This window comes from Mastigoproctus giganteus, chromosome 2 (assembly GCF_048544385.1).
Source record: "Mastigoproctus giganteus isolate SK-2022 chromosome 2, ASM4854438v1, whole genome shotgun sequence".
NCBI lineage: Eukaryota > Metazoa > Arthropoda > Arachnida > Uropygi > Thelyphonidae > Mastigoproctus > Mastigoproctus giganteus.
The window spans coordinates 209,322,983-209,338,587 of record NC_143576.1 but is presented as its reverse complement, the minus strand read 5'-3'; the positions used below and the strand labels follow the sequence as shown (position 1 = coordinate 209,338,587).

The 15,605-nt window shown below is 36.0% G+C and overlaps 1 protein-coding gene across 1 annotated transcript in view; it reads left to right on the top strand.

The window, feature by feature from the left end:
• LOC150090021 (protein fantom-like) overlaps positions 1 to 15,605 on the top strand; it is a 234,503-nt gene that overhangs the window by 205,005 nt on the left and 13,893 nt on the right. The window contains exons 24-25 of the mRNA XM_090390151.1: positions 2,083 to 2,233; positions 15,197 to 15,351. Of these exons, the coding sequence (XP_090246277.1) occupies positions 2,083 to 2,233; positions 15,197 to 15,351 (306 nt within the window). The remainder of the gene's footprint in view (positions 1 to 2,082; positions 2,234 to 15,196; positions 15,352 to 15,605) is intronic.

Below are 15,605 nucleotides of genomic sequence, written 5' to 3'. Positions count from 1 at the left end.
ATGTAACAATTCTGTGGTACTACACTGACAGTGGTAGAGAATGAAAAGGACCTGGGGGTAATTGTGCAGGCATATATGAAGTTTTCTGAGCAGTGCAGACGGGCTGCAAAAGTAGCTCATGGTGTCTTGTCAAGGATATACAGAAATTTTTCTAGCAGGGATAAGGAGGTGATTATCCCCTTGTATAAGGCAATGGTCAGGCCACCACACCTTGAGTACTGTATATAGGTCTGCAGGCCTCATTTTAAGAAGGATCTAGAGCTGTTGGAACGAGTACAGAGAAGGGCAACAAGATTATTGAATGGAATGAAGGGTTGCTCTTAAGTTTTGCAGATTACAGTGTCTGGAGACTAGGGACCTGCAAGGTGATCTGATTGAGGTGTATAAAGCCTTGAATGGTTTGAGCTCAATGTTGATGGCATTTTTCTTCTTGCTCAGAATAATCATCTGAGAGGGCATAAATTCAAATTGAGGAAAGACAGTTGTAGGATAGATGTGCAGAAGTTTGACTTTAGCCAGCAGGTAGCTGATTGGTGGAACGGACTTCCATCTTTTGTTGTGGAAGTTGATATCCTAAATAAATTTAAGGCCGAGCTAGACAGGTATTTGGAATGAATGGAGGGGTGAAATGGGAGCAGTTTTTTTTTTTTTTTTTGGCTGATGCTGCATAAGCTTGCTTTCTTGTATCATATGCCTCTACTAATGGTAATGTTTGAACACCACTCAAGAACAAAGTCAGATTGATTTTGTACATAATTCCCATTTTTCTCTTATAAAACATTACTGTAAATTGGAAATGGCATATCCAATTCAAAATTTCATTTCATGAGCTGCATGATCCCTTGAACAGTAAAGTTTTTGATCACTCTTACAATATCTCTTGCAATTACCATGTGTGCTCAGGCGCCTCCGTAGCCAGGTGGGCAAGAGCAGCAGTGTGTAGCACATGCTTCTTGATTAGACCGGAGTTCGAGCCCGTGAGCCACCAAATACGGAGGATGCGGAAAGGTCAGGGAATGACCACTACATATCCCCGGAGCAATATGGCCTTAGTTGCTAATGCTCCTAAAAACCAAATAACAACAACCATGTGTGCTCATGGCTTGAGGCACTTTATATTCTTTCATCGGGTCACAGTATTAATCATAAAAAGGGGACTCATATAACCCTATTGTGGAGTTGGCCATATTTCAGTATAATGATTGTTGGCATATTTTTCATGCTGCTTTTTTGAACATGATTGCATATTGGTTGCTGTCTTGTATTTTTGTGTGATTGTTATTTATACTGTTTTGTGCCATTCATTTTGAGTTGATGAAAAAGCACCTTGCTTTGAATGCTTCTTGCTATAATATATTTTTGATGCTTTTAACCTTAAAAGGATTAAAAATATTCTGTATCAGTTTCTAACTGATTTTTATTTTTGCTATTTTATTTGATTTTATGTTTTTTGATTTAAATGTTTTATATGTTTCTTAAATATTTTATTTTGGTGTTTATGTGTTTAATTGATGGTGACAAGAATTTTATGCATAATGTGTTTCCTAATGTTCAAGGCATTTTTTCTAATATTGATTTCAAGAAGTTTTTTAGAAATTAATTTACTCAAAGATTCTTTTATGTGATTAACTTTTATAGCCATTAAGCTGTATTAGTGAGTGCAGGATGATTTTACCATTGCCAGCTTTTTTGCATATGTTAATTGAATTTATACCATGCATGCTCTAAGTGAATTTATACAATGTTATTAATGAAAGAGGGTGCCAGAAATGTCAGTTGACTAATTAGAAAGGTAAATGAAAGAAATATTAGTCAGAGCAGTTTCCAGATTGTTCTTTTTTAGTATCTCAGAACTTCAGAGTTTTATTACTGTAACCAGGTGCCTTTCTAGTATTTATTTGAAACCGCCTTCTTTTAACTGCACATATTAATTGTACATGTCATTTTAAGATGTTTAATAAGAAATTGTGATCACTTTTGTTAAATTGCTGTCCTTACATTTTGTTTGGTAATAGGAAAATTTAAAGTTCTAATTATATTTTTAAATTGTTTAGAATCATATTTTATATTTATTACTTACAGGAGAGAGTCAAAGCAATTGGGTATTTAAGTAGCAATCGTAACACAACTGATGCCGCCCTAAAGGCATTGGACAGGAAAATTCCTGATGAAGGAATGAATGATTTACATATTAAAATCATAAGATGCTCTCATTTAAGAAGTAAAAGTAGAGGTAGGTAAGGGTATTTAAAAGACTTTAGAAAGTCATAACTTTCCTTGCTTTATGATCTAGCTTCTTTTCCTGAGATCATACTGTGTTATTATATAAGGAGTTGGGCATGCCTTGCCATCTGCATGGTATACCTAAACACTTAATTGCTTCATGCTATGTATTATTCCCAACTTCAGATTTTTACAATATCCACAACAGCGTAAAAACATAAGGCAATGGTCAGGCCACCTTGAGTATTGCATACAGGTCTGGAGGCCTCATTTTAGGAAGGTTGTAGAGCTGCTGGAATGAGTACAGAGAAGGGCAGTGAGATTGGTGAGGGTAACAAAAGGACTCTTAGCAAGAAAGGCTTAAGTTCTGCAAATTAGTATTAGTTGAAGCATATGATGCAAAAAAGAAAGCTTATACAGCATCAGCCAAAAAAAAAAAAAAAAAACCCCTTCCCATTTCACCCATCCAGTCGCTCCAAATGTTTGTCTAGTTCAGCCTTAAATTTATTTAAGCTGTCAACTTCCACAAAAACAGATGGAAATCTGTTCCAGCAATCAACTACTGGCTAAAGGCAAACGTCCGCACATCTATTCTACAACTGTCTTTCCTCAATTTGGATCTATGCCCCCTCAGGTCCTTACTCTGAGCAAGCGGAAGTTTTCCTTGAGCATTGAGCTTGCTCAAACCATTCAAGGCCTTATACACTTTGATCAGATCACCTCGCAGGAGCCTAGTCTCCAGATGCTGCAACTTGAAGAACTTAAGCCTTACTTCGTAAGCGCACTCCTTTGTTCCTCTCACAATCTTGTTGCCCTTCTCTGTACTCGTTCTAGCAACTCTGCATCCTTCCTAAAATGAGGCCTCCAGACCTATATACAATACTCAAGGTGTAGTCTGACCATTGCCTTATACAAGGGGATAATCACCTCCTTTTCTCTGCTAGCGGAATTCCTATATATCACTGACAGAACTCCATGACCTGCTCTGGCAGCCTATCTGCACTGCTCAGAGAACTTAATATCTGACTGCACAATTATCCCCAGGTCTTTTTCATTCTCCACTGCCCTGAGTGTAGTACCATACAGTTGGTACATTTCTCTTGAGTTACTGCTACCGTATGCAGTACAGTCAGTCCTCGTGTAACACGTGTTTACACTACACGAATTCGATCATACATGATTTATAAATAGGGGAAACGATATCTTATATAACACGAATCGAATTCGCTTATGCACGATTCGCCTTTGTGTTTACAAGAAATGGCAGTCGAACGCAGAATCACCCCAACCGAACGCAACACGATAGGAATGAAGACAAGATTCTGAAAATGTATTTATGTTTTTTATATTAGTGAAGAGGAAACACATTTCACCATAATAACGTAAAAACCAACACAATTCCAGCTATCGGTATAATCGCAAATGCAATTAGATCAAGTTTATAACAGATTCCACTAGCAGAAACGCAACTGGAAATTGCTTTTATCGTTTTATGGTAGTAACTCCTAGAAATGTGCTTTAGTAAAATGTGAGGTATTAATAGTGTATCTCTGCCTTTACGGTGTTGTTTATTCAGTTGCTACAGCTTTGTTTATGTGTATCAAGCGTGCCTCCTCGTTTTGTAATTGTGCTTTATTCCCTAAAAATGAGTAAAATACTTAAAAGGTGTAGTGAAGGGGAAACACATTTCACCATGATAACGTAAAAACCAACACAATTCCAGCTATCGGTATAATTGCAAATGCAATTAGATCAAGTTTACTACCAATTTATAACAGATTCCACTAGCAGAAAGGCAACCGGATTTTTATTGTTTTATGGTAGTAACCCCCTAGAAATGTGAGGTGTTAATAGTGTATCTCTGCCTCTTCGGTGTTGTTTATTCAGTTGCTACACGCGCGCAGCTTTGTTTATGTGTATCAGACATGCCTCCTCATTTTGTAATTGTGCTTTATTCCCTAAAAATGAGTAAAATATTTAAAAGGTGTGAAAAGGAAGCGTCCTGGTGAAGACACTGCAGATTCAGAGAGAAAAAGAAAAGCAATATCGATAAACAGAGGCGGACTGGGTCAAAAATTCTTACCCGGTATAATTTATAGTGCCCTCATACTATGGTTTATGGCCAAAATCACAGTGGCCTCCGGCCCACCGGTTTTTCCCCGGTAAGGCTTATGGCCAGTCCGCCTCTGCGGATAAAGAAAAAATATGAAATTGTGCAACGCTTTGAGCGAAATGAAAGACCATGTGATATTGCACGTGCTACAGACTTAAATGAGGCAACGCCGAGAATTACAAAGAATGCAGAGAAAATAAAAACAACTTTCATAGCAGGAACAACTCAAAGTGTAATTAAAATACATTAGATTAAGACACAAAGAATTGAAAGAGATGGAACGGCTATCATCTGTTTGGATAGAAAACCAAACAAAAAAACAAGTTTGCTTACGATAGAAGCAAAAGCAGTAGCAATATTTTATTACGTAATAGTCATAATAAAATACTTACGTATTTTATTATGATTATTTATTGTGTTTGGTAATGTTTTGGTTACAAATGTGTGTTCAATCTTGGGAGGTCAGCACCTAACCCTATTTTTCCCATAGGGCCTGCCTGTTGTTTATATTGCACGATTTTGCATTGCACGAGGGTTTCTAGGAACACAACTATCGTGCTATACAAGGACTGACTCTACTTTGCATTTGTCAAAGTTAAACTTCAGTTGGCGCTTCTCAGCCATCTGCCTAACTTTTCTAGATCCTGTTGCAGTAGCATACCGTCTTTACTGTCATTTACAACCCTCCCAACCTTTGTATCATCTGCAGACTTGGACATTAAGCCTGATATACCTTCATTGATATCATTGATAAATACAGTAAACCCCCGCTATTCGCGGGGCTTACGTTCCTGAGAAATGTCGCGAATACCGAAAACGTGAATACTGAGTTATGGCTCCCATAGTAATAAAGGGGTTCCATTCCAAAGTATGAAATATATAAGAAATCTAGTCTAAAATTTTGTCTATGTATGTATTATATGTACCTTCATAATATGACTATGTACATAGACAGTACATAGTGAAATGCAAGCATATGGCATCGAAACGAAAATAAGAAACAATTTAATATTAAATGTAATATTTATTAGAAATTTCAAACAAATCTTTCAAACCACCGCCTTTGCTAGCTAAAAAAACTTATCCCGCAGAGCTATCACCAGTTTCGCTAAAGTGTTGATAAAGGAGTCTTGCCTTTTCACAAATGATGAGTGAACTTAACGGAATTTTATTTTGATTTCGGTCTTCTATCCACAGATTTAAAGCTTTTTCCGTTTTTTCTAATTTAACATCACGAGTTACAGAGCAAATTTTTGAAGCAATTAGAGCGTTTTCACGGACACTACGTCGGATTTTTTCTTCCGATTTCTTGATTGATCGTATCGTTGACTCATTGATTTTATAATGTTTTGCCACTGAGGAGACACTTTCACCATTAGAAATTTTATCTAATAACTCAATTTCATTCACTAATGTCATCACCTTCTTTGATATTTTCACATTTCTCTTGTTATTCGTAGCCATATTTTGTAGGGGTTAGAAAGAACTTGTCCACAATAAAGTCACTTTCTTCTTTTTCAAATAGATATTTACAGTATACCCAGTATAAAATAAAATATAAGTACAAATTCAGTAGCTTTCGGAACACGTGTCCCTTTATCAACTGACAAAATTTGTCAACTTTATCAACTGACAAAATTTGTCAGTTGATAAAGGGACACGTGTTCCGAAAGCTACTGAATTTGTACTTATATTTTATTTTATACTGGGTATACTGTAAATATCTATTTGAAAATTATTAAACTATGGACCCCAGTACTCCAGGCCCATTTGTCACTTTCTTCTGTTAACACACTCGAAAAAGTCTGTTTTACACTGCAGAATGGTAGATTTATCATTTTTGTAAGCATATCAATTTATAAATTGATAAATTTATAAGCATATAAATTAAAAGCAAACGACGAAACCTTCCATGACAAGCGCATAACACATACTGAACAAGGATTAGCGAGAAACATCCATGCTCGCGATTTTGTCACCCCTCTCCCCCCACCCACTGAGCGCTGTTTTGACTGGAAAAGATAATTTTAGCCACGCCCATGTTTTTTTATGGCGGAAAATATTCACGGCGCTTTAAAATTCACATTTTTTTTTGGTTTCATTTTATATTAAATTGGCGATCGCGAATACATGAAACCACGAATACAGATACCGCGAATAGCGGGGGTTTACTGTACACATAACAACAATGGGCCTAGCACCGTACTCTGGGGGACACCACTAATAACATTAGTCCACGTAGAGCAGTGTCCATTTACTACCACTCTCTGCTGTCTCTCACTCAACCATCCCTTTATCCATTGCAGTAACTTGAACTTAATGCTATACCGCTCCAATTTGTACAGCAGTTATCCATGCGCAACAGTATCAAAAGCTTTCCTGAAATCCAAGTATATGATATCAAAATTATTTTTTGCATCTAGTTCCTTTGTGATCACATTGAAGTATCCAATCAAATTGGTCAGACAAGACTTCCCCTTTACCAACCCATGTTGTGTCTGAGCTGTTACTGCTGTCTTGTCTAGGTGATCCTGTATCACCTCTTTAACCAGTGACTCCATTATTTTTCCTGGAACAGAAGTTAAACTAACAGGTCTATTATTATTTGTGTCACCCTTTAAACCCCCTTTGTGAATTGGGGATACATTTGTACATCTCCAGTCCATGGGGACCTCCCCTGACTCTAAGGATGCACTCATAATTATGGTTAAGGGTTTGCTTACTTCCTTTGCTGCCTCCTTCATTATAACTGGATAGAATCCATCTGCTCCAGGTGCTTTTTTATGTTTAACTTCAACAATTTCTCCTCCACTTTGTTCTCAGTTATTACAAAGTCACTTAATTTCCTTTTAGAGTTTAGTAAACTTCTGGCATTCCCCTCCTTGAATAACTCCTCATGTGGGAATGTAGATGCAAAATACTCATTCAGTTTATCAGCTACTTGAGCAGGATCATCAATAGTCAAACTATCTATGTTAAGTGGACCAATCTGATTCATCCCTTCCTTCTAGAGTTTACATAAGTAAAGAACTCTTTGCTGTTTTTCTTTGCATCCTTTGCCAAAGATTTCTCGTAATCTGCCTTCGCCTGCCCAACCTCCTTTGTGACTTGATTACAGACTAGCTTATATCTGCCATAGGCTTTTGTGTCTCCTGGTAATTTATATGCATCCCATGCATTTTTCTTCTCTGCCATGAGCCTCTTTAATTCATCCGACATCCATTTAGGCCTAAACCTTGAATAGTATTTCTTTGTTTGTATGAAAAGCCTAGTAGCCCCCAAGATTAAGTCTCTGAAGGCTTCCCATTTAGAATTCACCTTTGGTAACATCATCAGTTGATCCCACTGTATAGAATTTAAAAACTGTCTGAGACCACTGTAGTTGCCTTTATAAAAACCCTTCCCTGTACCCTTGATGGTAGTTATATCTTTAAGTAAATCCCACATCAGTACACTGTGATCACTGTCACCTAGTGGTTTCTTTATCTGCAAATTCTTAATGCATGAATAATCACTGCTGGTAATCAGATCAAGAGTATTACCCCCTCTGGTTGCCCCTCAAATATATTGCTGTAGAAAACAATCCAAAAAAGTCTTGCTAGCGTGCAGGTGACCAACCCACAAGTTCCCGTCAATATCTGGAAAGTTAAAATCCCCCATTACAAGACATTCTGATTCACTGGCTCATTCTATTTCTCTGCACAACTGTTCATTGTACTCATCAGAGTCATTAGGCCTATAACACACTCCTACTCTCATTTTTTCCTTTCCCAGTGTTTATGTCACACCAAACAGACTCAACATTGCACTGTCCACCCGTATCAACTGAATGCAATTCCCTTAGATTTTATGTTTCTTAACTACCAGCATAACCCCTCCTCCTTCCTGCCCTGTCTGTCTTTTCTGTACACATTGTACTCCCCAAATTCCCATTCTTCAATGCTTATATCTGTGTGAAACCATGTCTCTGATATCCCAGCAATAGCTGCCTTTGATCTTTTGAACAGCACTTCAACTTCATAAAATTTATTTACTATACTTCTAGCATTGGTGTACATGCAAGTATACATGTACTTGTTCTTACTCTTAGTTACCCTAACACAGCCCATGTAGTTACTTGTTCCATGATGACTCCCAGCAGCTGTTGAAGCCCCCCAGTAACTTGCTCTCTAGGCTGCTGCTCATTACAATAGAAGCAGTGCAAGAATCACTTTCGCCTCTGCCTGCGGCTACTGTTAATCTTTTAGTCTGTGAATCCCACCAATCTAGCAGTTTTCCGACCCACCTAACAAATTGCTAGGTGGATCGGAAAAATTGCAAATTTGCTGCATGTGGTGACTAAGCACTTGCAATGTGAGTTGATTGAGGTGTATAAGGCTTTGAATGTTTTTAGCAAGCTCAGTGGTGGTGGGATTCTTCCTCTTCCTCAGATTACACACTTGAGGGGACAAATTCAAATTGAGGAAAGGCAGTTGAAGAATAAATGTGCAGAAATTTTCCTTTACCCAGTGACTGGTTGATTGCTGGAACAAACTTCCATCTGTCATTGTGGAAGGTGATAGCTTAAATAAATTCAAGAAAGAACTGGACAAACTTTTAGAGCAAATGGATTGGTGAAATGGGAAAAAGGGTTTTTTTTTTTGGCTGGTGCTGTATAAGCTTGCTTTCTTGCATCATGTACCACTATTAATGATAATGCTAATGCTAATGAATAGTCAAATTAATGAAACAAACTTATCTGTGAACAGGGCTAAAACTTCCCAAAACTTTCTAGCTTATTTCTCACTGATCATTCTGATCAGTGAGATCAGAACAATTTCACAGTTGTTCTGATCTCACTGATTTCCATTTACAATTTTATACTTCTCTCCCCTGACTTTTTCCTTTGTGTAAAAGTATCTCAGTTATCAGCTTCTACAGCCATCTCATTTGTTTGTTCTAATTACTCATTCTGTGATTTCTACTTTAGCTGTGCAGTAAATGTGGTGTTATACCAATTGTAACAAAAAAATACGTCAAAATGAAGAATAGCATTACAAAATATACAATTTTAAATTATTTCTAGCCATTATTTCAAACAAGAAATGGTGTACTAGTGCAATGTGTGCCTGCTCTTATTTCTTGGAATGCACTGAGTGTAAAGGTGGTACTTGTGTATATGGATATTCTTTGTCTGTCAATTCATTTGTTCTCTATCACTCTTCAAACTTAACAAATCACTTTCAGAACTTGGCTTTCTTCCTCTGAAACTCTGCTTTCTATAGTCTGACTTTCTCAGCAGTAAAGTAATTTTTTTTTTTATGATTTTAATGTCTAACTTATGCTGGCTTCAGTTTTTTACTGGCTGATATAGACAGTCTTTTGCTGTTACTAATGGACTTGTATAACTTGTTTGCTCAAAATTTATTAAAATTAGACACTTGACTCCACCTTGTTTATGAAATTTTAAATAGTTTATATTGAGTCCTAAAATATAAAACAGATAAAAAAAAATCTTTACCCTTTTTCTACATAAACCCAATATACAAAATAATATTGCATTCGTGTCAATGTTTCAGATCCAACTTTGGGTATCTGTTATCAAGAAAAAGTTGAACAGGTTACAGGCCTCCTAGCAAATTTGGAGGAGATGTTACCTGTTCAAATTTATTTTGACGAGTAATATATTTTTTATTTGATTTTTGGTATCTTATTTTTAGAAAATTTTCTAAGATAAAGAAGAAGAAGATTTTTAGAAAATTTTTCTTTAAGAGCATTTGCTGCATAGCTGGCAGGGCTGTCTCAACAAGCATATTTTTGTGCTTTCTATTAACATTTCTTCCGATGTGAATGTAGTGTAGTATAAAATACATAAATTTATAATTCTCGTATATATTCACCCTTCATATACAATATACACCGAGTTCTCTTTGCATTAGCAACATCTTCCTAATACCCTGTGGTACTTGTAATACAGCCTGTATGTGTCTTAGCATGGACTTCACAGTGCACAATGTGTTCAGTAATGCCCACACACTGATTAAATATAGCATCAAATATATTAAATAGTATCAAATGCCCTTTTCCAGTAGGTCCTAGACATGCTCATTTGGGTTGAGATTGGGTAAGTTGGGTGGCCATGGGAGGATGGAGAATTCATTGTCACATTCCTGAACCCAGTTAGCAACCTGCTAGGCCTCATTGCATGGTGCATTGTCTTGTTGATAGATACTAGAGTTGTATAGATACACTGCCATCATGAAGGGATCTACTTGGTCGGTGATGATAAAAGTTGATGTTCTCGTCGGGCCAGTGATTAATGGTGATCAGAGGAACCAGGACATGCCATGAAAACATACCATAACACTGCCACCTCCAGCCTGCCAAACACCAATAGTGCATCCAGGTGCCATGGCGTCATGTTGCATTTCTTAAAATGCATATATACTTATTGGCATGATAGACTTGGGAATGGGATTCATCAGAATGGGCAACAGATTTGCACATGCCAGTGGTCCAGTGTTGGTGCCAACATGTCTATACAAGGTACAGTTTCTTGTCTGTTGCATTCAGCATGGGTACTTGTGATGGCTGTCAACAACTGTGATAGCTTATACAGGTTAATGTCTAGTGCATAGTCCATGTGGATATTGGGCTTTGTTATTTCTAGGTTGTACTTGGTGGTTAGCTGGGCCACTGTGCTGCATTGCTACCGTATTACAAGATGAGCCTCCGTAGCAGAGTGGTCAGGTTAAAGAGTTCAGGAGCACACGCTCTTTGAGTAGACCAGGGTTCAAGCCCTTGACTGCTAAATACGGTCGATCTGCCAACCTGCACTGGACCAGCGTGGCAGATTATGGTCCATTTCCCTCAGCATGAATTGTTGAGGAGGCTTCCATCCTGCAGTGTGTTGATAATGGCTGCAGTTTACCTTTTTACCTTTACAAGACGAGACTCACGATGCTCACTCACCACGGGTGTCGGCCACACATAGCTGTCCCACGTGTGACCTTTTGGTTGTCTGACCACTATTAAGTCAGTCATAGTATACTCGTGACATCACAGAACTGGAGCACTTAACCATGTTGGCTGTTGTCAGGACACTTGCATGTCTTTTTTCCCCACAATCATTCCACCTTCAAAGTCAGAAAGATCTACACTCACCAATTCTTCCTCAAAGGCACTCAAAAACTGATTGCCATGCTTCTGAACTACAGTCTTATTCAGTTGTTCTTGACTTTGAGTCTTCAACAGAGTCACAGACCAGTCCATTCCTACACAAGGGAAGGGATGTAATGCAAAGCCAACTCAGTGTATATATTTCATGAACAGTGCATTCTAGGTCCACTCGTGAATCGTGAAATGCTTGTGAGGTCAGTATAGAGTAAAATAATAAAATAAATATGAATTAACATAGTTTACCATCTTATTGGATAATGATGCTGCAGTGTTACTTCTCCTTTTTTGTTGACATTTTGCTACCCAGAATTGTTTCCACATTAAAAATCTTAAGTATGTTACCAGTAAGGATATTTTATATTTTCATATAGTACAGGGGTGGCCAACAAGTCGATCACAATCTACCAGTCAATCATGGCTTAAATTCCGTTGATCACATCATGATGAATTTTAAATATATATAGAAAATAGATTAGTCAAAATCTGAATGTTATTATATGCCCCACTGAATATGCTTATTACAAATCCGTTGAACCACGTGACTATTCTTGTTGCCGCGCAGCTGCTAAGCTTCTCTAGTGAAAAATCATGCAGCTACATGAATTTTCACATGGAGAGCAGTGTATGTGTTAAATTTTTATTTAGCTTACTTAATATTAATAACTGGACAGTACTTATATGTTAATTTAATACCTTTTGATTTAAAATGAATATGAAAAAGAGTAAAATGTATCATTTTTATCAAGAGTGAGATCTAGAAGACATTTTTTGTAATGACAAAAGAAAAACGTCGTTGTTTGATATGCAATACTTCTGTGGCTTAAAAGTGCTCTTCAAGATCTGTAATTATCTTGAAATACTGTAATGTGATGCATCGAAAAAATTAGTAAAAATGTGAACGAACTATTGCGTGCTCATATTGCTAATTGTGTGTCCTTTTCTTTACAACTGGATGACTCTACTGATGTCAGTGATACTTCTCAGTTCCTCGTTTTTATTTGTATCGTTTTTGATGATTTTGCCACTAGAGAAGAACTGCTGGATATGGTTGCATTTAAAAAAAGAACTAGAGGTCTTGATATATTTAACACATTCAAAACTTTTATTGAAAAAATTAAATTACCACTGTTTAAGCTCGTATCAATAAGAACAGATGGAGCTAAAGCAATGATGGTGCATCTTAACAGATTCATCGCATTGTGCCAAAAGGATGACGAATTCCCAGATTTTTTGAGTTACCACTGTATCATCCATCTAAAAGTGTTATGGACATAGCTTTCAAAATCGTGAATTCCAGCAGAGGAAAATCTCTTCAAAGGAGACTTTTCAAAATGCAACTCAATGAAAATGAACCAGATCTGATATTACACACAGATGTGAGGTGGCTGAGTTGGAGTAAGTTTCTAGAGATTTTGAAATTTGCTGAATGAAATTAAAAAAATTGTCAATCAAAGGGGAGATGATTATCAGCAGCTACAAGATACTGAGTGGTTGTGTGATCTGGCTTTTTTGTCAGATTTTACCAGTAAATTAAAGTGATCTGAATTTGGAAAAATTAAAAACGTGGGTGACATGATTAGTAGTATTTCTGCATATGAATATCAATTTTTGGCAGTGGCTAAGGATCTCAAAGAAAAAATTCTGTCATTTTGCAAATATGCAAGTTCATTGGCAAAAATATTTTTTATTATTATTATTAATATTAAAAGCCGTATGGTGCAAGGAAGCCTGAGGTTAATGCTGCACCAGCCAAAAAAAATTTTCTGAGTTACTCTTAGAGAGAGAGAAGTAGAAGGAAATCACCAAGAAAGAGAAACATGATGATATTCAGCTCAGGACCCTGGGTGTGTTAAGCTCATACTCACCAGATGTGAAATCCTGTTTTTGAATTTAATAGTGAGAAATATGTTTCTGAAATAGCAAAAGTTTGGATGATTTTGAAACCAGATTCGGTGATTTTTAAAACAATTGAAGACATTGCTCAATATATTTTTATCCATTTAATGTCGACTTAGATATGAAACAAATTGCAGAAAAAATCACTGAGATTTTTCACATGGAGCAAATATTACTTGAAAATGAAATTATTACATTGCAAAACAATATCTTCCTAAAAGCCAGATCATCAGAAAAAGACTTTTGGAAATATGTTTGCTGAGAGGTATCCAAATATAAAAAAAAGTGCAGTGAACTTTTAAATTCCTGTTTTGGTTCTACATATCTATGTGAATTGTATTTGAAACAAACAAAGATGAAGAATTGCTGTACTCCTAGAGACTTGCATGCAGAAGATTCTTTACTGTTGGCCTTATCACAGTATATCCCCGATTTTGAAAGCTTGGCAGATGACAGGAAGACACAAACTTCACATAAATTAAAAATTTAAATATATGTTAATTTAAAATAAGAATTCTGAATTGTATTTAATTTTTAAAATTTATAAACAACAATTTTCAATATGTGTTGATTAACTTTTTTAACCATGTGCAATGAAATTCTTGAGATGGTAGACCATGGCACATTTTGAAGAAAAAAAGTAGATTGCATCACAAATTAAGTTGGCCACCTCTGATATAGTATAAAAGGTACACTTAGAGAAAATTCTTCTAGTAATACATAAGCACAAAGTAAATACTTATATGTTTTGTAAAGCCATGCTACCTCTATCCAAAGCCATATAAGTCTGCATCAGATGAAAACATATAGCAAAAAGTTCTGTGTTTCATTGAAGGTATCTAGGCCATTTTCAAATGGTGTATGAATTATGTAACTGCTGGGTCATTCTTTGATTGTACTTTTCTACATAACACTAAAGAGTTTAATAAAGAAGTATAAGAACAGTTTCTTCGGAGTTCAGCTGTGAAAATATGCATTTTTTTTCTCTTATGAACCATTCAGAAAGTGTGACATGGATGATATTTCATATTCATCATTAGAAAGACACAATATGGCCCTAGCAGCCTATGTGTTGTTAAACTCAACAACAGCATGACATGGACCAAAATTATATTTTGCATTAAAATTAGATACAGTGTAGTATCCAATTTTAATGCAGATATCATTGCTTGTCTGGTAGTGCATCAATCAGATGGTAGTCCTATTTTTTCTGTTTGGCTAACAGACAAAGTTAAGAATTACTACAAATTTGAGCAACTAATTCTGCAAAGTGACATTGTTCCACATATAATTTTGTTCAGAATATTTTAAAATTAATACCCCATAATATCGATTCACAGTATGGATAATTGTTAATTTATTGAACAAAACTAAGCATTTTAAGCAAAACTAATGAAAAACTTAATGCATGCATTATGGATTACAAGCCAAGGCTGAGGAGGATCACAGATTTTCATGGGAGGAAGGTGGATCACAGATTTTCATTGACAACTGGAAGTCATCAGTGAAAATCTGTGTGATCCTCCTTCCTCTCATTTTTTTAATAGTTGGTGAAAAGTATAATAAACCATCCTTCACATAACAAAGTATGAAGTTTTTAATGTATGCCACTGCTACATTTGGTGTAGGAAGGGATGAGAATGTGTCACCAACAATTATCCATACTGCGAATTGATATTCCATAATATCAATTCACAGTATGGATAATTGTTAATTTTATTGTTTTCCTAATAAAAAAATTATAGTTATATGAATATCTGTTTTGTGCTGAACTTAATATATATATATATACCTATGTATTTTCAGATTTACAGCCATCAGCATATTGTATGTACAAGTTCTATGATTTACCTGACCAAGACACTGCTATTGTAACTTCATCTAATAATCCTGAATTCAATGATCATAAGACTTTTCCACTTCATACTGATTTAGATCTTGATAAATATTTAAGAACTAATGTAAGTGAATGTGATTTTCTGTTAATTCTTATTGTATGCAAAAATTTTAATAAAATTATTTTAAGAATAACTTTAAATAAATTGCTGTAAAGGTATGAATGGTTGCTTTATGACAATGGTTAACGAGTAGTTTTAAAACCTTTTACAAAGTATAAGTGTCATTGAAGATGCTTCAGAGTGAAAAAAAAAAAAAAGGTTAAATGGATGGGTGTGAACTGGCTGCAAACTCTCTACTGGGAAATATGAGGAACAAC